This window comes from Delphinus delphis, chromosome 14 (genome assembly GCF_949987515.2).
Source record: "Delphinus delphis chromosome 14, mDelDel1.2, whole genome shotgun sequence".
NCBI classification, from domain to species: domain Eukaryota; kingdom Metazoa; phylum Chordata; class Mammalia; order Artiodactyla; family Delphinidae; genus Delphinus; species Delphinus delphis.
Window position 1 is genome coordinate 57,100,008 of NC_082696.1, and position 25,056 is coordinate 57,125,063.

The 25,056-nt window shown below is 41.3% G+C and overlaps 1 protein-coding gene across 1 annotated transcript in view; it reads left to right on the forward strand.

Moving 5' to 3' along the window:
- Window positions 1-25,056, forward strand: part of SIM1 (SIM bHLH transcription factor 1) — a 65,904-nt gene that overhangs the window by 37,172 nt on the left and 3,676 nt on the right. The window contains exon 9 of the mRNA XM_060030593.1: window positions 3,028-3,196. Within this exon, the coding sequence (XP_059886576.1) occupies window positions 3,028-3,196 (169 nt within the window). The remainder of the gene's footprint in view (window positions 1-3,027; window positions 3,197-25,056) is intronic.

Consider the following 25,056-nt stretch of genomic DNA (forward strand, 5'->3'; position numbering starts at 1 on the left):
TGGGCTCCAAGTTATTAGTCGTCATTGAAGAAAACAGTCCTTTTTTAGTTGCATCCTTACCTTCTTCCTCTTCCGTCTATGTGAACTCTTGTGCAAAATGCCATTGGGGGCTTCCCTGGTGGCGCAGTGGTTGAGAGTCCGCCTGCCGATGCAGGGGACATGGGTTCGTGCCCCGGTCCAGGAAGATCCCACATGCCGTGGAGCGGCTGGGCCCGTGAGCCATGGCCTCTGAGCTTGCGCATCCGGAGCCTGTGCTCCGCAAAGGGAGAGGCCACAGCAGTGAGAGGCCCGCGTACAGGAAAAAAAAAAAAAAATGCCATTGGAATAGAGTAGGTCTTGACTCTAATCTTCTAGCAACTTATAAGCCACTGGGAAAGATAAGACATAATCTCTTGAAAAATAAGATTAGAGGAGGAAAGAGATAAGCTCCTGGTTCCTTCCCCACTTCCCTCAGGAACTGGCCCTGGTGCCTTGGTCATGAGGGTAGTGGCTTAGTCCTTCTGCTCATTGCTGTGTCCCCACGGCCACCACAAAGATGCTTAGTAAACACATACTGAAGGAATGGATGGGCTTAGCAGCTGGGAAGGGCTTCCTAGAGGCGAGTGGGATCTAAGATAGTTCTTTATAAGAGGGGTTTTATAAGTATGTGTTGGAGTAGAGAGAAAATCAGGAAAGTATAAGGTCAGTTTGGGGAGAACTATTTTAGATGAAGTGAGGGGCTAATGAAGGAAAATTCTGAGATATTGTCAGAAAAATAGGTGGGCACCACATTTTGGCGGGCATTGAGGTTCTGACCAGGGAATGATCAGAGCCTGTGCCATGTGTTGTCCTTGGGAGTCGATTAGAGCTTAGAGTGTATAGCAAACCAGTGATGTGATCAGACTCCCCAAGCCCAGGAGACAATTCCCATGCCTACCTTCTAAATTTTGGGTTTTTTTTGGCCACGTGGCAGGTGGGATCTTAGTTCCCCGACCACGGATCAAACCCATGCCCCCCGCCATACAGCACAGAGTCTTAACCACTGGACCGCCAGGGAAGTCCCTACTTTCTAAATTTTTGTTACTCACATAGGTGATTTTTTTTTTTTTAACTTTCACTGAGTAGATGGACTGTTTGATAAGAAGCCATTGCAATTTGATGACATCTATCACTACACTCCAGTTAGTTGCATTGATATTATTGGACCTGTTTTAGCTGGTTTCTATTCCTGGTCACTTGAGGAGGAACTCCTTGCCTGAATTATACTTTTGCTTTTGCCGGATCTCTCTGTAGAAGAATAGGTAGGGAAAAGGAAAAGAAGGTTAATGAATATTCGCTGAACCATGGACATCTGCCAGTCACTTTAACATATATAATTTTATCAATTTGTTACACTGAATATAGCTATCTTAATCTGAAGAGCATTGAAGATGCACAGAAAATGTTTAAAAAGGTGAACCCATTAGAGAAAGGAAAAATAAGCTAAGAAAAAAATAAAGGAAGCCGTGGAGTTTGTTGCCCGAAATGCCTGACCTGAGGACTTGTATACTTGCTAGAGGTGGTGACACATCAGCCTTGGGCTCAGGGCTTTTGACTTCATTGCAAAGAGGGAAACATGATGAATGATATGATTCACAGTGCTCGTGAGATAAAAAGAAATCAATTACTCAGGAGCAGCTCAGCTAGTCCTGGAACCTGAGAGAAAATGCTCCCACGAGTCCTCACAAAGAAGACTCTGAAACATTTTAGTCAGGCTGCCAGTGGGAAGGGGTGAGGAGTGAGCTGAGACTCCCCGCTGCCTGGAAGCAGGCTGAGGTGGTAGCTGGGGGCAGGGCCAAGCTGTCATCTGTAGTCCCTCAATGCCTCAGCAATACCTTTGTAACGAACTTTCTGAGATACACTCTTTATCCCGGTCATATCACAGTCTGCAGTTATTATGTTTATTTGTTTATTATTTCTTCTCCCCAATAGATTGTGATCTGCACAAGGGCAGGGACTCTAAATGCCTTATTTATCCTTTCATCTCCATATAGCACAAAGTCTGATATATATTAGCAGCCTAATAAATATTTACTGAATGAAGGAGTAAAAAGAACTGGTGGGAAAGTGTACCCTAAGGTAACTGAATTAGTTAGCCTGTTGAAAGGGATTTTTTAAAAATATATAATTTAATTAATTAATTAATTTATTTTTGGCTGTGTTGGGTCTTCATTGCTGTGCGTGGGCTTTCTCTAGTTGCAGCAAGCAGGGGCTACTCTTCGTTGCAGTGTGCGGGCTTCTTGTTGTGGTGGCTTCTCTTGTTGCGAACACGGGCTCTAGGCGAGCGCGGGCTTCAGTAGTTGTGGCACGTGGGCTCAGTAGTTGTGGTTTGCAGGCTCTAGAGCGCTGGCTCAGTAGTTGGGGTGCACAGGCTTAGTTGCTCTGTGGCATGTGTGATCTTCCTGGATCAGGGCTCGAACCCGTGTCCCCTGCATTGACAGGTGGATTCTTAACCACTGCGCCACCAGGGAAGTCCCGAAAGGGATTTTTAACTAATAAGCTAGATACACTAGTTTGCTAGCCATACGAATATTTGGAATGTTTACCTAGAATGATTGATCTAGGAGCAGCTGATAGAAGACATTCTTCTTGCCAGTGATCAGATAGCATCAGATGGTCAATTGTCTATGGCGCTCACCCCACACAGACAATTTTTAGAGTAAATTTTATAATCCATATCTTACCAGTGAGGACACAAAAGCTCAGCGAATTTGAATTATAGATTTATTTTCTACTTATATAAAAATAATGAAAAATGTATTTTTAATCAAGACATCTTCATGAGTATATCATATAATTTAGCTGTGGTACCTGGGGCAGCTACATTCAGAGGCATTAGTTAAATGTTAGGCACTTCTAAAATAATCAAGGTGTTTGTGGAAACCAGTTACATGGTTAACTTTTTCTTGCTTCCTTTTTGAATATGAATGGCTGTCATTTCCGGTAAGAGAACATGTGTATCCATTTCCTGTGGTGGCCGATTAAGGGCTGTGTCTTCCCACCCTGCAGAGACACGGAATACAAAGGGCTGCAGCTCTCCCTGGATCAGATCTCAGCCTCCAAACCAGCCTTCTCCTATGCAGGCAGCTCCACTCCTGCCATGACTGACAGCAGAAAGGGGGCCAAGTCCAGGCTCTCCAGCTCAAAGTCAAAGTCCAGGACTTCCCCATACCCTCAGGTAGGTCCACGGCCATTTGGCCACTTCCTGTTTTTGTGACTTGGTTTGGTCTCACAGGAGAGGAAGTATTGAAGCTGTTTGGAATTAATTATCTGGCTTTAGTACATTTAAAACTTCTATAAATCTGGAAAGCTTTCTAAAAATATCTTCTTCCTTTAAAATAACTGTGCTAGTAAAAATTTGAAGTGATCTTGTGGTTTACTGCTTTTATATGAAGGTTGTGAGAGGCTTAGTGGCAGTCAGAGCCATAACTTTATTTCAAGGAGATTGGTCCTAAATTTTTTCCCCTACACTGATTAACCAGAAAGAAGTAGCCAGCATAGAAAAATATGGAAAACAAGAGCTTGATGTAGAAAATTGAATCTTAGGACAGGAACTGAAGTCAAAGGATAAATTAAGAGGTGGAGGCAAAAAGATCAAGGATACATTTCACCATGAGATTTGAGCACAGATGGACTATTTATGGGGAGGAATGAAACAAAGAGGGTCTTCCAGATGGCAGGAATGGTAGAAAAAGCAACCCTCTTCTCATCTTTGCAAGGTGGTGAGCTGATGAGACCCAGAGGAGGTATTCCAGAAACACTGCAAGGTACAAAGATGAGTCCTGATGCTCAGAAGGAAAAAAAGAATGTCTTTCTTCATTAGCCACTGAGATATAGAAGCTTGTCTGTGTCAAGGTGTAGGGACAACTCTCTGCTGGCCTGAAGGAAGTGGGACAGAACTGAGGATTTCCCACTCTCCATACCCTGTGCCCACCTCCACCTTTAAGGGTGCCACATCCAAATTCCTGCAGTTCATTAGAGTAACTCAGGAGATGATTCCTTGGCTAGTATAAAACCAAGCTGAATTCAGAGGCATTTCATCAAGGTGGTCTTTATCATTTGTGTTTCTAAATATATTTTTTTAAGTAAAAATGGCAAACCAGTGGGTCCAGAAACTATTATTTTCTTACTTATCAGAGCTATATTATTCTGTTGACTTCTACAAGTGGGCACTGCTTGAGGAAATGTCATTCATTGAACGAATGGTCACTAAGAGGCTACTATTTGCTAGATTATTTTAGCAGCTTGGTGTGTGAAGGTGAGAAGATCATGGGCCCCAAGGGACTGATGTCTGGTGCCACAGAGACCAGATTTCTTTACCCTGACAAAAGCGAGGGGAGTAGATGTGTGATGCCTGGACATTTTTCTTTTTTCTTTTTTTTTTTTTTTTTTTTTGCGGTACGCGGGCCTCACACTGTTGTGGCCTCTCCCGTTGTGGAGCACAGACTCCGGATGCGCAGGCTCAGCGGCCATGGCTCATGGGCCCAGCCGCTCCGCGGCATGTGGAATCTTCCCGGACCGGGGCATGAGCCCGTGTCCCCTGCATTGGCAGGCGGACTCTCAACCACTGCACCACCAGGGAAGCCCTGGACATTTTTCAATGTACACCTTCTTTTATGAGGACTGAGCACGTTACTTATAAAGTGCATTTTAGTTCAAGTCACTATGGAGGAGGAGTTGCTTCTTTTTATTGAATATCTGAGCAGCTTTTCTTATTACTATCTTGTACCTTGGGAAAAGAGTTTTACTGTCTCTTTTTAGTACTTGGAAGGATGAATTACTCCTTTGGGTAGTTCTATCCTTATATGGATAGGAGTGCTGGACACTTAGATGAAACGAGAATTTAAATTAGGAAATACTAAGTTAAGAAGGAGTTTGTCCGTTGTTATATAGAAACTAAGCCACAAAAACAAAATCTCCCCACTGGACTTCCAAAACCTCATTGTCTATTTTTCTTTCATGCTCAGCTCTTAAGTCTAAAATTTCTTTAGTTTACTCTAATTGTAGACCACCTACACATTTTTAAAAAAATGTTTTAACTGACATTAGACTGCTCCTTGTGTTTATGTGGGGAGGAGTTAATTTGAAAGTTGTACATGTTTCATAGTTATAAAAAAAAGCAATGCAGAAGAGTGGAAAGTAGAAAATCACCCACTGTTTCCTCCTTTTCCCTCTCCAAAATGGTGATTTCTTCTAGAAATATTCTATGATGTATCTATAAAAATCAGTCACATGCACACACGTATATCAACATAGGGTTTCTCTTGACTTTTTTGTGTTCATTTTTGTGATTAATACTTATATAAATGTAATCCTTAGAATTTTGGCCCTATGTCTCATTTGAAGTCTCAGTCATGAATTAAGTTCACTTAACATTTATGTGCCTAGTAAAGGTTATTCTTTAATTATGTTTGCTTTAGGTAATCATGGTGCTAGGTCAATCATTGACTGAGTTTCTAGTACATGGGCTACTAATATGTAGAAATCAGAAACGGAACACAGTCTTGCTTTCAAGGAGCCACTTGTGTAGACAGAAAAAGGAACAGTCTTTGCAGTGAATTGTCATGGGGTGAGCAGAGGGTCCTCTGGGGACACAGTGGAAAAGCGAGACATCCAGGGCAAACTCATCTGTTTCTGCTGGAAGAAAACAACTCAGTACCACCATCTTGGATTTTAAATCCTCAGAAATTTTAAAGAAAAAAATAATTTAGCTTCTCAAAAGTCTTATTCGGTCCAAATTGCTCTTATATTATTATCTTTTATTATTTTTTAAAAATTTATTTATATTTTTTGGCTGCATTGGGTCTTCGTTGCTGCACACAGACTTTCTCTAGTTGTGGCGAGCAGGAGCTACTTTTTGTTGTGGTGCGCGGCCTTCTCATGACGGTGGCTTCTCTTGTTGTGGAGCACGGGCTCTAGGCGCGCAGGCTTCAGCAGTTGTGGCACACGGGCTCAGTAGTTGTGGCGTACGGGCTTAGTTGCTCTGTGGCATGTGGGATCCTCCCGACCAGGGCTCGAACCCGTGTCTCCCGCATTAGCAGGCGGATTCTTAACCACTGCGCCACCAGGGAAGTCCCGCCCTTATATTATTAAGGAGTACTCATTCTTCAGTTTTCTTGCACCATTGCTCTTATGCGTCTTAGACTCAGTAAATGCTAGCTGAGTGCCTACATCAGAAAGATGCTACACTGGCCATTGTGATGAATGAGGGTAGAGGGTAGGTGTTGGGTAGAAGGTGCTAGAATATAAAGAAATGGTATAAGAAATGCCCTTAAGTGTTGCAGTACAGTTGGAATGAAAAGTTATATACTAGGATAAGGAGTGTATAGAAGATGATGTATACAAAAGGCTTTAGGAGTGGTGTCAGCCTGGATGACTGGGGAGGGTGTTGACCTGGCTTTGAGGGTAGAATTCAGGTATATGCACATAAGGGAAAGGAGAGGACACTTCAGAAAGACCAAGATTCTGAAGAGATGCAGGAACACACTGTTAGTGTGACTGGGCCTTTGGGTGAAGTGGGGTAGGGTAGGTCCCTGTGGATAAGGCCAAGGGGTTATATGTTTGGAAGCATTCATTGATTAGTGCCAATATCTACTAGGCCAAGGAGTTTAGATTTTGCTGTGTGGAAAACCTGTAAAGGCTTTGAACAGGAAATGAGAGCATTAAGTTGGTGGAAGCAAGGCAGACTACTCGAGATACTCGTTTTGATGTGAGTCTAGGAAGGTCTGAGCTAAAGTTCTCAGCTGAAGTAAAAAGCATCGTAGAGGAAGGATGAATAAAATTATTTTTATCCTTGGCTGCTTGTTCTTCTTCTCGTCATAGATGTATTTTGATCGTTATACATTTATTTTGAAATTATATTTTAAAGCTTACATTTTTTAGTTAATGACACACTTACACTGAATTTCCCTTTATATTTTCACAGACCCATAATAAATACATTTTTATTCACTGAATGGTCAAGCTTTGCTTGGTATTTAATTTTAACTGCTTTGCCTCTTCTCAAAAATAAAGAGAAAATCTTTTATTTTTTGTTATTTCCATGTTTACATGTTTTTAGCATGCAAATTCTCCTCAGGTTTTTTCAAGAGGCCATTTCCAGAGCAAAATTGAGCTCGTAGGGTAACATCTTGTACCTTTTATTAGTTATGAAATGGTGATTTAATGATTCTATCAATATTATTTATTAGGCTCTTTGCTCTATTATATATTAGGCATATCTAGAAATTTCTAACGGACGTTCGAAGCATGGCAAACAGCAACATTGCTTTTTGGAATTATCTAGGCACCCTTATTTGAAGACGTGAGACATGCACAAATTGTAATGCGCTGCCATCACCGAGTTTGTCTGCAGTAGTAGATGAACTTTCAGGTCCCCTCCTGGTATGGGATGCCCTTGGGAATAACTTGATTATATTATAGTCACTTAATGAAAGACTGAATCACCTTTGTACCTCTATGTATTACTCGGGACAAGAGAGGTCAAAATGGAATTGTTTTGAATGGTTTTGGAAAAATTGTTGTAAGAAATATTATAGATAACTTCCAAAGATTCTGCAGCTAGCTACTGTGCTGCTGTAGAGCTATCTTACCACTATGACAGTTGTATTTTATTGTTATTGAGTTTATATTCATGAAAATAGCAACTTATTTTTTTCACAGTTCTGTTGAATTAGAAATATTGAGCTTATAGAATTTATTTTTCAGATCTTATCTCTAGCAATTGTTAGCAGCAATTGCTAGAGTCTTTTTCACCTATTTTTTTGGAACTAGTCATGGCTACTCTAATACAGTTGGAAGTTATCCTGCCATAGTTTAGCCACGTCAATCATGAATAAACTGTCTCCTGATTCCAGTTTCCTTTTAAACTTCTCCTCTTGGCATGTTTATAGTTGTTACGTTTATTAGAGACAGTGCGTGCCCTCTGGTTTTATTGCAGAATTCTATCCTCCTCTTGCTTTTTCCCTAGTCAGTAATAAGCAATACACTATATAATTCTGTAATAACAGTGCATGCATAAAACCATGTATGCTTCTGAAACCTGAAAATATTTAATCTCTTGTTACAGATACACTGTAACACTTGCAGGTTTAACTTCACATCTGTTACTTTAAATAATCCCACAGAACCCTCTTAATTTTCACTGCCAGCAATCTGGTTTCCTTTTGGTGAAGGTAGAAACTCTCTCCCTGCAAAGGTTCTTTCTGGCCTCAAAAAAAAAATACATCAGTGACTGCTATGCTGACTTTTTAGGCTACAGAGAACAGAAGGACCGAGAATTTCTCAAGTGTAGTTTTCCCTTACACATAGTAATTTTATCTCTACCAGGATAGATGTCCTTCATTTCATGTTTTATGTTAAATGAAAACATGTAATCCTTGACCATTACCAATGACAAAAACTTTAATGCATCATGCAAAAAAAAAAAAAAAAAAAAGAGGTTATCTTCTCTGAAATTCTTACACTACAGGCTTGTTTATATTTTCTGGCCATGTCTAAACTTCAGATATCTTCTCTTCTGTAGAAATCTCAGGAGATTATTAAAGTGGACACTTATGGTCTTTTTAGATTGTCTTCATAAATAAGCCTCTAAGTATTATTTTAGAAAGCACTTCACTCAGTAAGGTGAGACCTCTGTGTTACAGATTTGTACTTTGGTTTTTACCAACTCTTGCATTTAGTTAAATATTTATTATGTGCACTAAAATGCTAAAGGTGGGCCCTTAAGGAACCATGTCCATGGTCTCACTGGGGAGGCAAGACCAACATTTTAGAGAGGAATTGTAAGATGTGGCTGGTCATGGGACCTCCAGGCCCCTGCAGCTGCCTTTTCATTCCCTTGGCACATGGTTGGGGGAGGGGCAGACTCCCCATTAATCAGCCTCCTTATACCCCCAAATTTACCTTCCACTACCCTGCTTCTCTCTCTTCACTCAGCCACATGGGTTTCAGGAGGAACCTGGGGCCTTGTTTGAAATAGACCAGTGAAGTCTGCTAAAAAGCGCACACAAATTTGCTGAGGGGATGTGCAAGGTCAAGGAACGGTCTGATTAAGTGAGTCTGCAGAGAAAGTTGACATTTTAGGAGGTGTGATGGATGGAATGGGTGATGAGATGGAAGGAAATAACAATGGGGCCGGGCAAAAGTGGTTGCTTCTAGGACAGTCTACCTGCCGTTACAGGGAACTTCTTTGTCCTTCACCTTGCTTGGGAGCACGATAGTATAAATATTTGTAAAGGTAAGGTAACTATTTATGGTAGATAACTAGGTATATGGGATTCGAAATAGGACCAAAAGATGATATACTTTCTTGCTAAATAGTTTACTCAAGGAGGCAGATATCGCAAACAATACTGTTTCATTGGTGTTTACTAAAACATACGGTATATAATGATATGTGTTGTGTAAAACGCATTCCCAATAGCGAGAATCCAATGATGACAAATCTCACACAAATTGAAATAAACGGATGGCTGTGTTTAGTCACATGAGATTTATATATTAGGCAGCAGGACTTCATTGAATAAGAAAAGACCAATGAGAAGAAAAAAATGAAAAAAAGTGGCATGAATGAGACTTTGCAAAAATTATAAGATGAAAGGAAGAAAATTTGGAGGCAGTAAATGGGGACTTTAAGATCCTTGAGGACAGGAGATGTTACCTTGATAACAAGGTTGCCTTGGGCACCCAAAAGCCCTCAGGACATATTGAGTGAGTGGGTAAATGAATTGGTGGATAAGCCCACCAAGGTGAAGTGGATAAGATAGGTGGATAAAGAAACAGAGGAGAGACGAGATGACCTGGGTAGACAGCACTTTCTCCAGAGGCTTACAGGTTCAGTGGGGGAGATAAAAATGTAAACGGATAATTTAAACACAGCATAGCATGTATGTGATAAAGGCATGTGTTGGCAGTGGTGTAGCTATGGTGGTGTGTGTTGGGGGCTCACCTGTCCTTCCAGCAGTGAACTGGAGGAGGGAATTGGGGGCTGACAGTGAGAGAACCAATAGCCTCTAAGCTTAGAGACCATGCCATGGGGAGTTTCCAGCAGGTTCAGGTTTATTCCTATTTTCAAGGTTTGCAGTGAGCTGCAGGTTGACAGTTAATAAAGCCCTGAACCCCTTGGGTGCACCCTCAGGGACCAGACTCATGCTCCATCTCTAGCTGTGCTCTCCCCCCCTCACCCATTTACCCTTCTTCTCCCATTGCCTGTGTCCCAGGAGCTCCCTCGCTCTGGAGGAGTGTAGCGCACCTTAATTTTCTCTCCACTTTGGAAAATTTTCCTCTCCAGTCTTCCCTGCTTCTCAGATTGACCTTAAAAGACGACTGATCAGTGTTTGGAGACTTGCCACAGTCCTAGCTGTCACTCAAGGTCACCTATAATTGGGTCCTAAATTACCTGCACCCTCTGATCTGGCCAGACTTCTCTGCTCACTATTTGCTGAACACCTTGTCCTTTCCTGCTTCCATGCTTGTGCTTATGCATTTACTTCTGCCTGCATTGCCTCTATTTTTCAAAATTCTGACTATCTTCTAAGGCCTGGATTGAATGCTGCCTCTTTCATGAAATATAACTGAGTTATATTTCTCCCTTGTGCCTCCATTTATAATAATCTATCTTCTACTGCCTTCTAGATATGTCAGATCTCCTCTCTTGGACTATAATATCTTTGAAAGTAGTTAACCATGTCTACTTCATTACCCACCCCCAACCTTGCCCCAGCATCTAGTATGGTGTCCTCCACATACTCACTCTCTAAATGTTAATGAAATGAATGAATGGATAAGTAAATACATTAAAAAATTATGCAGATACTTAGCTGGTTGCCTATAGAGACATAAAAACCCCAAGTAGGGAAAATATTCTGCTACTATGGAATTTATAACCTATGTAAAGAGGCAAAAGATACACATGAAAAACAACCTAAGGATGGTTTCACAAATGCAGAGTCTTGCAGTACAAATCAAACACCTACCTGCTGAGGGGGAATTACATGTGGTAGAATCTAGAGGCTCTTTCAAGAGTAAAACTTTGAATGAGCACTCTCTGGCGCACATTCTAGGGAAGAGAACTGTCCACATCCTGTCCTGAAGTGGGCTTTCTAGTCTCCACATCTCCACTGTGATCTCCATTGCAACAATGGAGAGAGGTGACAACTGATATTAGCTCTGTGTGTGTGTGTGTGTGTGTTTTGGTTACAAAATAATTGCCCTGACGTGAGTGTCTGTGCAAGAAATGCCATTTGGCTCTGTCTTCCATCTCAGGAACCTGTCTTTGTTTATGGGCTCAGCCCTAGTTCCAGGGCCCACTTCCAAGATCAGTAGACATTTTCTTTTTTTCTTTTTTTTTTTTTTTGCGGTACATGGAGCTCTCGCTGTTGTGGCCTCTCCCGTTGCGGAGCACAGGCTCCGGACGCGCAGGCTCAGCGGCCATGGCTCACGCGCCCAGCCGCTCCGCAGCATGTGGGATCTTCCCGGACCGGGGCACGAACCCGTGTCCCCTGCATCGGCAGGCGGACTCTCAACCACTGCGCCACCAGGGAAGCCCAGTAGACACTTTCTAGATCACTCTCTTATTCTTTAATAATCTATGTGCGTTTTCGGTGCTACACCTTTATATCTAGGAGGGATCGATTTCTTCCATAAGAAAGGGAAAAGTCTTAAATTTGGGGTTTCTTTGTTTAGTTGGTTTGGTTTTTGACCTTTGAACACAAAAGGTCTTGTGAGGGTAATGTTCCTTCATGGTGTGTCTTGACCCTTAGCTCCTCCTCTACCTGATCCCCACTGTCTTTGTCCCGTTCCAGGCTCTTCAGAGCAGGACATCACATTTAGACTGCTTCATCCCTCCTTATTGTCCTTTCAGTCTCTGAGCATTCCTGCTCAGAGTGAGCTTCCTGAAATATCATTTACATCGTGTACCTCCCACCCCAAGCCCTACTTAAAAACCTACAGAGGCTCAGTGTTGGTTATAGTATGAAGTCTGATCTCCACAATCGGCCCAGGCTACGTCTTTGCCTCTTCCAGCCACCTCTAGCCCCACCACATCAATTCTCCATTCTAGCTGTGTACTTGCCCTAAGGACACCTTTCCTGCTGAGCTTCTTAAATCCTACCCAGCCACCAAAGCACAGCTGCAGCCTACCTCTCATCTCCCCAGATCCCTGGCTATAAGGCATAATTCATGTTAAACACATCTCTGTTTCATAATATAGGATGGTTTGGATCTAGGGGAGAGTTAGTGTCCAAAACGACATTGAGCAGTGGGCGAAGCAGCTGTGCTAAATCAGATGGAACGCCTCTGCTTCTGGCTTAATGGAAATGAAGGCTGGGATTTGTGATTCTGCTCTGCAGCTGAACAGAGGAGAAGGGGGAATGGCTGAATCCACCATCAAAATGTGCCTGGGGAAATTTATTTTAACAAAACCTATAAAATCAAATTTTATTAAAACTAAATAGTGAAATTAAAGACAGCAATGCCTTATTGGACAGTGCTTGGTGGGATCTGACCCCCTCATAATGGGACCTTTGTAGAGTTAAGGAAGTTGGATTTGGATATCTTTGTCTAAGAAATTGAGATTTCTTTAATTCTTCCGTCTTTCACAGATTTTTAGGAAACTTCTTTAAGCATATCGCAGTGTTTTCCTGGAAGGTCAAGGTCTGGATGTATATTATTTAATAGCTAGCTTATGCTCTTTTAGTTTTCCTTATTATTTTACTGTGCTTGGCTTAGAAGATGAGAAGGTAGATCCATCCTTCCATTTACAGACACCAGTTTGAAATTGATGAACTCAGTAGAGGGCCTTTGAGCTTCAATTTCTTTTTACAAAATTACAAATCTGATAGATCTCCTCTTTTAGTATGCAGAAGGCCGGTAATACGCCTGCCAATCTGTTGGCCCAGTTCTAGGACACTGCCAAGAGCAGCTTGGGCAGCCGTCCTTTGTCCAAACTCAGAATAAACCAATGGAAGGCCAAATAAAGCAGCAGTAAGGGGTTGGAGCAGGTGGCGCCACCTGTATCCATCTAATTCAAGCCCATCTAATCTGCCACTTATATGTGAAAAATCAGAGAGTGAGTCAGAGTATCAGTGAAAAGATGGATGTGGTTCTGGCTTATGCTCAAAGCCCATCATGGAAGAAGATTACCACTAAAACTAGTGCTACTGGTCCTGGAAACCCAGGATTTATCCAGTGAGCTAGAGCCATTTCTATATTACCTATGCAAGTTGGGATATTCTTGATCATTTACAGCTGTGTGTGCCAGGACATAAAGGGCCTAATTAAATGTTTATTACCTGTTTAAAATCTTCAGTGCAATGAAGATGCCTGCCAGCCTTTAGGACTTTACCTTCGGATTTATAAGAGGATGTGGATTGTGGATTTCATGGTTGGGAACAGCTCTCTCCATATGGAACCCTATAGGAGAGTCCTTATAGAGTTACACTGGAGGAAAACTGGCCTCTGGTTCCGAGTGCTGATTCCCTTCCAGCTGCATGTCAACCTGACAGCCAACGAGATGTCGACTATGCTTACTTTTCTGTGAGAAAAATGAGTGAACCAAATCCCAGGAACATTTTTGTAACTGTTGGTGGGGGGTTGGATTAAGAGAAGCCCTAAGTCATTTCAAACCACATTTGAGGCATATTAAAAAACTTCTCATGTTTCTACTTCATGAAATATATCAGGAACTTACAGGTATGAAAGATTTCTCACCAGAATATTCTTTGAGCTAAAAATAACTAAAATGTGGATTAAAGGTAAAAACAACATCACAATAAATAACAGATTATACTGTAAGTGGAGCAAATCATAACAATAATGAGTGAAAATCTTGTGAACCATTCTTAAAAATTGATTTTGAGAAGATGACAATTTATACCATTTTCTAAAATGAGGGGAGAAGTGGCCAAAATATTTAAAATTTTTAATAATTGAATTTTGAGTCAGTATTTGCTTTCTAATTATTTACAGTGTAAATGGAAATATTTATTGCTCAGTTCCTCTAGTGAAGCCATCCTTGACTCTGGAATGTGACTCAAGATGGATATTTTTTTCTTTTAAAATGTATTCTCTAATTTTTCTTGAAGGTTTCCTTCCTTACAATTTCTAGGTAGTAAAATTTTTCAAGTCAGAAATGGAATCTATTATTTGACTGCCGTTGAGTTACAGTATCACAGGCAAATGTTTTCAGTCCGCCTCCCAGATTAGCAAAATAACTTGCATAATTGTCATTTTAAAATGCATTTGATTTTGACATTAGTTTTTCTCTTACCCTTATGTTTATCGTTGAGAAGACCCCCGGCAATTTCCAATGTGTGTAAGCCAAAGCCGTTCTTTACAGTAAACACGACTCCTGTTCAAGGGAAGCATCCCCAGCAGTGGGGGTTATTTTAATGGACATGCTGTATTACTTTAATCTAACCCTTTTACCATCTGTTCTTCCCATAACAGTGAATGAAAAAAAAAAAGGACATATTTTATGTTTCAGGGTTACATTAGTAAAAAGTAAGATAAAAGTGATTTAAAAGCATGCATATGTTCTTAGTACAATGCAGTCTGCATCTGTGATGTTTTTTCTCATGGTTCAGATACAAATCAAGAGGAAAGCTGCTCATGCCCGATAGAGTGAAAGTTTTTCATGGAAAACAGGACTTTACCATAAGAGGGTCTCTCTCTATATTTTACAGCTAAAAATGATAAAAATAAAAACCTCAGTGAGCTGCCAGAATAAAAATGGATAACTGTAGCATCTATTGTTGGAACATCTGGTGTTTTTCCTGAGTTGGCTTGCTGCTGCCACATCCAGATGAATGCAGAGCACCTGTCTGGAACATGCTCTTGAGGCAGGAATGAATCTCGTGACTGTTTTCAAAAGGGGAATATCTGTGTTGTAATTGTGGTGGAAGAACGCTTCAGTGCTATGAGGACGTAACCGAGGCTGTGTGGTGTTGGTCTACTGGGGTGTAGAGGTTGGAGAAAACCCCCTTTGTAAGAACATGCTTAGGGACCTGGGATCCATTCCTGCATAGAGGGTAGGATACTGCTGTCTTTGTTATCTAGGTACCTAAGTCTAGATGAGTCCAGGATTCTGGAAGGAGTAAGGGCTCTGGAATTGCATCTCTCCTCTTAAACTTCCTAATCATGTGAACTTGGGCAGTTCTATTTTTTGGTTTTTTTTTTTTTTTGAGCTTCATTTGCTGCATCAGTAAAGGGATTAATGATACTTTTAAGATGTTGTGAGCATTTAATAAGATAATGTCTGTGGGATCTCAGTATGGTGACCAGAGCATAGCAAGTATTTGATAATGGTAGCTATCGTTATTGTCATGGGCATTAGTTAGCATAGGCAAATCATAGGGTAAATTGCCTCTTAGTCATAGTTCACTTTCCCTTCCCAAGCAGCTACAGTGTTAAAAGAGAGTGATAGCTCCCTTCTTTGAACTCCTAAACGGTACTGTTTTTTTTCTTCATTCAGGCCCTTGCCATTTTTCAACTTGTATTAACGTTATGTTCTGTGGGTTATTTATACCCCTCCTAATATGAACACCTTGAAGGTGGGGCTGTATTTCTCACATCACTTGGCACACTGCCTTGCAAATACTAGGTACTCAATAAATATTAGAATGAATCATAGAATGAATTATTATAAATAGTTCCCATTGAATGCAAATAAAACCCCAGCTGATGGCTCAGACCTTTAACCGGATGAGGTATCAGTCTCTTCTAGAAAGAATGATTCTTTCATGAGCCCTGAATCTCAGAGAGGAGCTGGGGGATGTGGCTGGCATCTGACATCCATTTCTGGCAGGCATCCAAGCTCTTTGCCAGTCAACGTTAGCCCACCTTTGGTGGGTGGCATTTGGTTTCATGGTTATTAGAACCAGGGCATCCTTCGTCTAACTCTTTTTTTTTTTTTTTTTTTGGCCGTGCGTCATGTGGGATCTTAGTTCCCTGACCAGGGATGGAACCCGCGCCCCCCGCAGTGGAAGTGTGGAGTCTTAACCACTGGACTGCCAGGGAAGTCCCCTGACTCATTTTTAAATTTACCAATATGAAAGCCTGTTTTGAAAATTAAATTTTAAATAAGAAATAGGGGTAAATTAAGGTGCAGAGTATTCATAATAGTAACAACTTTTCTAAGAAAGAGAAACAGAGGTTTCCGCAAAATTAACCAAAAATTAGTTTCAGTGAACTTTCTTTGTTGATGTAACCTAATTAAAATAGGGAATTGAATCATTCAGTTTCTTAGCTTTAAACAAAGGAGGAAGTGTTGTTACCTTTTCAAAGGAAGAAGAGCAGATATTCTATAGCTCCTAAAATGTGATTTTGTTTTACCTGAAAATAGTCTAGATATCAACAATTGCTAGGAGAACCAACCACAGGTTCCAGCTAGCTAATCGATCATGAGTGTCACTCTCTCTCCACCCTTAAAACAGATCTGTGGGCTTTTAGTCAAAGTTTAAGTGATAAGAATCGTTGGTACCAAAGAGCAGTTCAACTTTGAAAGTCAGAGCATTTGGAAGAAAAGGCCCTAATGTTTAAGTGATTGGCCAGTGGCCTGATTTCTTTTTGCAGCTGGGATGTTGATTTTTTAAAAAATTTTTATATTGAAGTATAGTTGATTCACAATATTGTGTTGGTTTCAGACGTACAGCAATTGTGATTCAGTTATATGTATATATAATATATTTCAGATTATTTCCATTATAGTTTGTTATAAGATTTTGAATATAGTTCCCTGTGCTATACAGTAAATCCTTGTTGCTTATCTATTTTATGTATAATAGCTTATATCTGTTAATCCCATACTCCTAATTTATCCCCCACCTTTTCCCTTTGATAACCATAAGTTTGTTTTTTATGTCTGTTTCTGTTTTGTACATAGATTCATTTGCATTATTTTTTAGATTTCACATATAGGTGATATCATATAATATTTGTCTTTGTCTGAGTTGCTTCACCTAATATGATATTTTCTTGGTCCATCCATGTTGCTGTAAATGGCAATATTACATTCTTTCTTATGACTGAGTAATATTCCATTGTAAATATACACCACATCTTCTTAAACAGATCATCTGTTGATGGGCACTTGGGTTGCTTCCATGTCTTGGCCTATTGTAAATAATGCTGCCATGAACATTGGGGTGCAAGTATCTTTTCAAATTAGAGTTTTTATTTTTCCCGGATGTATACTCAGGAGTGGGATTGCAGGGCCATATGGTAGTTCTATTTTTTGTTTTTTAAGGGACCTCCATACTGTTTTCCATAGTAGCTGCACCAATTTACATTCCCACCAACAGTGCCCAAGGGTTCCCTTTTCTTCACAAGAGATGTGGATTTCTTTATCCTTTAACATACATGTTTTATCTCTGGCATGCCTGTAGGATGGGACTGAAAATATGGCCTCTAGATCAGCCGTCCCCAACCTCTTTGGCACCAGGGACCGGTTTCGTGGAAGACAGTTTTTCTGCAGACGGAGGGTGCCTGGGGGCGGGGCATGGTTCAGGCAGTAACACGAGCAATGGGGAGCGGCAGGTGAAGCTTCACTCACTCGCCCGCCGCTCACCTCCTGCTGTGCGACTGGTTCCTAATAGGCCTTGGACTGGTACTGGTCTGCGGCCTGGGGGTTGGGGACCCCTGCTCTAAATAATACAGTCTAGGGAAAAAAATCATTTTTACAAGATGGTGACATAACTATTCCTGTCCACCAAAGTGAAAGTCGTTAATCAAGGACCTTTACACAATACATACGTATCTAACATTTGCATGTTTTTTAAATTTATTTTATTTTTGGCTGCATTGGGTCTTTGTTGCCATGCGTGGGCCTTTCTCTAGTTGCGGCAAGCGGAGGCTACTCTTCGCTGTGGTGCGTGGGCTTCTCATTGCGGTGGCTTCTCTTGTTGTGGAGCACGGGCTCTAGGCGCACAGGCTCCAGTAGTTGTGGCACATGGGCTCAGTTGCTCCGCAGCATGTGGGATCTTCCCGGACCAGGGCTTGAACCCATGTCCCCTGCATTGGCAGGTGGATTCTTAACCACTGAGCCACCAGGGAAGCCCCAACATTTGCATTTTTAAGAGTACTTTGATACGTATTATTTATTTGATCTTCCCTGTAATCATATAATGCAGGTAGTCTGTTCCTATTCTGCAGATGGAAAACTCAAAGCCCACAGGAGGTGATCTTTTGTACAAGTCATGTTGGATGATAATAGATCAGGGTCCTCCCATATTTGAGTTCAGTGCGATTTCTACTGGAATCCCTAGTTGATAACTTAAAATTACATTTTTTATGCACAGAATATTAATCATCGTTAATGAAAACAAAGATATTTAATTAAATTATAGCTTTATCAGGGCATGTCTCTATTTCTTCAGAAAAATAAGTTTTTAAAAAAATAGTCTTTTCCCTAATCATTCTATAAAAATAAGATATGTTTGCTATGTAGGATTTTTTATTTTAAAACACTTACTTTGAGGGAATTCCCTGGCATTGCAGTGGTTGGGACTTGGTGCTTTCACTGCCAGGGCCCGGTTCCATCCCTGGTTGGGGAACTAAAATCCTGCAAGCCGTGTGGCACGGCCAAAAAAAAAAAAAAAAAAAAAAAAGATTTTATACATAAAGAAAAGTTGCAAGAACAATAAAGTATTTTTGCCTACTAAACCTTGGTTCATCAGGGCTTAACATTTTGCCATATTTGCTTTATCGTATTCTCTGGGTCTTTTCCCGTCTGCCCTCATTATTTATTTCTTCTGAACCATCTTATAATAGGTTCCATATATGATGCCTCTTTAACGACACCTTACTACTTCAATGTATATTGCCTGGTGTAATGGTTTCTTAGGAGCGGGAAACTGCCGTTTCTGTTAGCTGTTGCCAAATTCCCCTCCATAGCGGCTGTATCAGTTTACATTTCCACCACCGATGCATGGGAGGGAGTACCTTGTTCTCCACACTCTGCCAAACAATATGTTGTCGAGCTTTTGAACTTGGGCTAATCTGATGGTTAAAAAATAGTATCTCAGTGTTTTAATTTGCATTTATCTTATTCAAAAGTTAAACATCTTTTCATATGTTTAAGACTATTTTAATATTTTTTGTGAATAGTCTATGTCTTTTGACCATTTTTCCTTGTGCTTTCTTTTAGTTTCTTTTGTTATTTTTCTAGCTTTTGAATTGAGAATTGAATTTAGATTTATGCTTTCATTTTTACTGATTTAGGTATCTAAAGCTATATATCCCATAAATCCAGATATATAGTATTTTCATTATCCTTCTCCTGGAAATTCTGTAGTTTATGGTTTATTTGCCTATTTTCCCCAGGAGTTAATAGTTTTGGGTTTTTTTCAGGTGGAAGGGTTTTTTGGTTGTTTTTTTAATTGTTCTTAATTTCTATTTGTTATTCATTGTGGTCAGAGAGTGTTGTTTATAATACTTCTACTTGGTGAAATTTACTGAAATTTTCTTTGTAACCTAATATTTGATCAATTTTGATGATTATTCATGTATGCTGAGGTTTATTCTTTATTATATATAAAGTTTTGATATATAGCCATAACATTTATGATTTTGTTTTTTAAGTCTTCTGTAGCTTTTCTTGTTTTCTTTGTTTTTTTTTTTTAACCTACTTTATTTGTCTTATACTGAGAGTGGTGTCTTAGTCGCTTACTATTAGGATATTTCTCCTTGTATCTCCTATAGTTTCAGCTTTATGTAGGTGGTATCACCATGCTATTTGATGCATAGACAGAAAGGCAGAAAAAAAGAAGAAAGTTTTTAAGCAAGAGAATGACATCATTAGATGAGAGTTTCAGAAAGATCTCTGAGGTGGTTAGGTTCTGGGAAGCTCCAACACCAAGCCAGGTTGGAGGTTCATGGGGCTCGTTTGTTTTTCCTCTGTCAGGAAGACATCAGCATCAGAAGGACAGAAAGCAGCTTGGTGGTTTCTAGGTGCTGGAGAAAATGGGGAGTTATTGTTTAACGAGTAGAGTCAGTTTTGCAAGATAAAGAGTTTTGGAGATGGGTGGTGGTGACGGTTGCACAGGAATGTGGACATACGTAATGCCACAAAAATGGGTAAGATTGAAAGTTTTATGTTATGTGTATTTTACCACAATTAAAAATAATTTTAAAAAGAAAGGGAACAGTTAAAGAGGACCTGGAAGTGGGAAAACATGTTGTCATAGACATTCATGTATAGGTTTTTGGCTTTTTTAATAAATTTATTTATTTATTTTTGGCTGTGTTGGGTCTTTGTTGCTGCCCGTGGGCTTTCTCTAGTTGCGGTGAGCGGGAGCTACTCTTTGTTGCGGTGCGTGAGCTCCTCGCTGCGGTGGCTTCTCTTGTTGCAGAGCACAGGCTCTAGATGCACAGGCTTCAGTAGGTGTGGCACACGGGCTCAGTAGTTGTGGCGCACAGGCTTTGTTGCTCCGCGGCATGTGGCATCTTCCCAGACCAGGGCTCGAACCCGTGTCCCCTGCATTGACAGACGTATTCTTAACCACTGCGCCACCAGGGAAGTCCCTATAGGTTTTTATATGAATATAATTTTCATTTCTCTGGAAAAAGTGTCCAGGATTGCATACAGTAGGTGCACATTTAGGTTTTTTAGAAAGTGCTAAGTTGTTTTCCAGAGGGGCTATACCATTTTACGTTCCTACCAGTAACGCATGAGTGAGCCAGTTTTCCTTCATCATTGTCAGCACTTGGTATTGTCGCTATTTTTTATTTTAGCCAGTTTAATAGGTATGTGGTGATATTTCATTGTGGTTTGAATTTTCCATTTCCCTAATTGCTAATGATGTTGAGCATTTTTTCATGTGGTTATTTGTCATCTCTTTACCTATTGGGTGAAATGTGTCTTCATGTCTTGGGCACATTTTAGTTTTTTATTGTTGAGTTTTGGGAGTTCTTTGTACATTCTAGATGCTAGTCTTCTTTTATGGAAATGACACTTGTCTGAGGGTGCCAGTTTGGATTTTGCTTGATTTTGGATCCCTTTCCTGTGGCCAGTACTGAGAGCCAGTAAGTATTGACTTGTCTTCATATTTTGGCATTTACTTGTGCTTTTCTTTCAGAGGATAACTGTCTTCATTTTGCCTATGTCCTAATCTCTCTCTCTCTCTCTCTCTCTCTCTCTCTCTTTTTCACGTAGTCTCTTAAACATCTCGGTACCCTACTCTCTGTACCCACAGGCTCATAGCAGCTGCTGTTGGACTTTCTTTTTTTTAACTTATAAGTAATTTGAACTTTGGCATATTCCCTGCCTCCTAGTAGTAATGCTGATAACATGGGTCACGTGTGATTTAATCAGTGCTCCGTGATGAACTTATAGTTTCTTGGGGGAAGATGTGTGAAGAGATTCAGATTCAAATGGATGCCATTATCCTTCCTGCTCAGAAGCCTCTAGAATGGAATGATTTATTGACCAAAATACCTCGTTATCCCTATAAAACTTGTGTCATAATGGGATACTTGGGGGGAAATTGATAGTATAGTAAAATTATAACTGACATCATAACCTTTCCCTTATAATCATGACAATAAAAATTCTTGGTCTTGGATTATAGTTCTAACTAATTATCTACTTTAAATAAGTGCAATATAGGAACAGGCATAGGGATCATATGTTTCAACAGTAGAAAGGATAACAATAATTATATCATATAGAATATAAGAGCTGAAAGAAAAGTTCAAGAAAGACTAGGGCTTCCCTGGTGGCACAGTGGTTGAGAGTCCGCCTGCCGATGCAGGGGACACGGGTTCATGCCCCGGTCCGGGAAGATCCCACATGCCGCAGAGCAGCTGGGCCCGTGGGCCATGGCCGCTGAGCCTGCGAGTCTGGAGCCTGCGCTCCGCAACGGGAGAGGCCACAACAGTGAGAGGCCCGCGTAATGCAAAAAAAAAAAGAAAGACTAATCTAACCCTCTATGTCATTCTACAGCTGAGGGAAGCAATTTTCCTGAGGTTTCCCTGAGAGTTACTAGCGCGGGTGTCCCTGGAACCAAGTCCTCTTGGCTCCCTGTCCCTTGTGCCTCTTCCATTAAATGGTCCCAACTCTGGTTCAGGCTTTGGTAGGTTAAGTATCATCATGACCATTTTCCTGTTGAGACAAAAGAAATCAAATCACTTGCCCACGACTGTACATGTCATTAAGTAGCAAACGCAGCTGCAAGGGAGACCGGGAGGCTTCGCAGGCAGCATTCATTCACACGCTGCATATATGGCCTGGCTGCCTTCCTCCCTTTCTGCCCTCTCTCATTTCTCACATACTTAATGAACACCTGAACTATTTCAGATCAAATTATGGGGTGGTAGTGTTAATAGAGTGTGGTCTGTTTTAAAGGGTGGACGTGGCTCATAGGTTTTGTTTTGTTTGTTTTTTTGTTTTGGCTGTGCCGTGTGGCGTGTAGGATCTTAGTTCCCCGACCAAGGATCAAACCCATGCCCCCTGCAGTGGAAACACGGAGTCTTAACCACTGGACCACCAGGGAAGTCTGCAGCTCACAGTTTTGATGGTGCACACAGGTTCAAGTTTACAGGCCTTCTCTTAAAAAACAAAGATTTACGGCTAGGCTTTTCCTCCGTACCTCTAAAGCAGTGGGAGGGCTCAGTCTAACTGAACCACCCAACTTCTGCCTGCTTGAAGGGCAATGCCCTTGCTGCAGTGGTTTCCTGATTATCGACAAGAGGCTTATCTGTCAGATTCTTCTTTGGGTGCTCTTGAAATGTGTACCTCAGGTACGCCAGGGTTGCCTCATGTTGAATTTTCTTTGTCAGCGAAGGACAGAATGTTCTTCTCTGCTGCGCCAATAGCACTTTCCCATGTACACTCAGGGAAGGTTTTTCCCCCTCTCAACAGGGCTCAAAAGTCTTGACTGGAGTACTTCAGAAATAGGTCTGGTTTATACTTTTATAAAAACAAGCAGAGTCTGGGCAATTCCTAGTGTGGAATAGCACTGATGATCTGAATTTTTCCTAGGCAAGCACATGGATGGTGCTACCAAAGGGCAAATGGATAGCACTTTGGTCCCCACTCAATAAGGAGAGAGGGTGGCAATCCCCGCTTGGTGAAAGTGAAGGTGGCATCTTATGAAAAGAGAGGCTGTTGTTCACGGAGAGAAAAGGCAGATAGCAGGTGGAGGCGTGAGGTGGAGAAGTGGAGCTCGGGGTGCCTCGATGTGTCCATCCTACAGGCCTGCGGGAAAGAATTTATATTTTCTGTTGTTGTTTTTTTTTCGGTACGCGGGCCTCTCACTGTTGCGGCCTCTCCCATTGCGGAGCACAGACTCCGGACGCACAGGCTCAGCGGCCATGGCTCATGGGCCCAGCTGCTCCGCGGCATGTGGGATCTTCCCGGACCGGGGCACGAACCCATGTCCCTTGCATCGGCAGGCGGACTCTCAACCACTGCGCCACCAGGGAAGCCCTGGGTTTTTTTTTCTTGATGGAATATGCTGATAGTCCATATGTACATTTGGAAAATAATTAAAGTAATATTAGAAATGGTTGTGGAAAAGTTTTGGACCTGGAATTGGCTGGAACTCTGTCCTAAGCATGCTGTATTTATCAGTGTACTTTGGAGTTGCCCCAGAGGAGCCTCTATACCTCATCTCCCTGGCTGAAAGGGACCCTGGGAGGAGCTGCCTGTTTGCACTGAGCTGGGAAGAGCTGGGGATTCTTCCTCCTGTTCAGGGTGGGGCTAGTAGGAAGGGGAGAGTTTGCCTTGTCCTGTGAAGAATTCATCATTGGTCAAATTTGCTCAACTAGTGTGTGAGAGGTGAAGAACACTGGAGCCTGGGAATGTCTCCTCTCCCTCCCCACTTTCTCACCACCACACGTGCAGGTCCCTCTTTCTTCTTGAGGGTAAGAAAGAGAACGTAGAATGGACTTGGATTTATATTTTGGTTCCTGAGACTGTAAAGCAGCTCCTGCCACTTTTCTGGAAATCTCTCTAACGTTGAAACTTTTTTTTTCTCCTCTCTTCCTTACCAGTATTTTCTCTCAAGTGTAAAACAACGGTTTAGAGTGCAGGCTTTGAGACCAGATAGACTGTGGCATGGCTGTGGCATCTTATTAAAACTCAGTGATGCAGTGTCCTCATCTATAAAATGGAGCTATGTTACTGTCCAGATGGTTATAAGGATTCATTGATATAATATACAGTGAGTAGTTAGCATATTGCTGGGCACACAGTAAGTTCCCAGTAAATGACGTCTATTATTGTTAGAGCAGGTAAACTCTCTATGGTACCTAGAACTGTGTTTGGCATTAGGTAACCAAAAACTGGTAGAAAATTATATTACTGATTTTAGTGGCTCTTGAGGAACTTCAAACTGAGCGAACCTCCTAGGGAGGTCCTCAGAGCCTTTTTTGTTTTCTTTCAAGCACCTGACCAAATACTCTGGCAACAGGTGAGCAGCGTGATTCCAACAACAGCCTGCAGCTGTGCTGTCCTGATGAGCCTGTGCATATTTGAAGTTTCACTTTAGAAAGCAAGAAACACATCCTAGTGAACAGGCCTAGCTTATATGGGGCAAGACTTTCCAAAGCCACATTGAGACTGAATTAAGTTAAGCATTTATTCACTACCTTGCCATGTATCCAGCATGGCCCCCAGAGAGCTAACAGTCCAGTGTGAAGCCATAAAACTTATTTTTGTATTGCTTTTTAAGTAAGAAAAAATGTGAAAAGTCAATAGGAATAAAATATGGTGCTCTCTTGGACTCTCCCTTTGGCAGTACCATTTGTGTAGTGATGGAGAACTTGGGCTTGAATCGTTGCTCTGCCACCTGCTCACCCTGTGGTCTTGGGCAAATCATCTCCGCTTTTAGGGCCCTAGCTTGCCTATCCATATAATGGGTGACTAATATCTCCACTTAAGTGCTTGTAAGAATTATGCGGAGTAATTCACAGGAAGTACCTCCAACAGTGCCTGGCGTTTAGTTCAGTCCATGTTTGTTATTATTAGTTTTATCTCCTCCTTCCGGCAGCCAAAAGGATTGTCTTTTGCAGTACCATGACTGAGTAGGTGATCCAAGT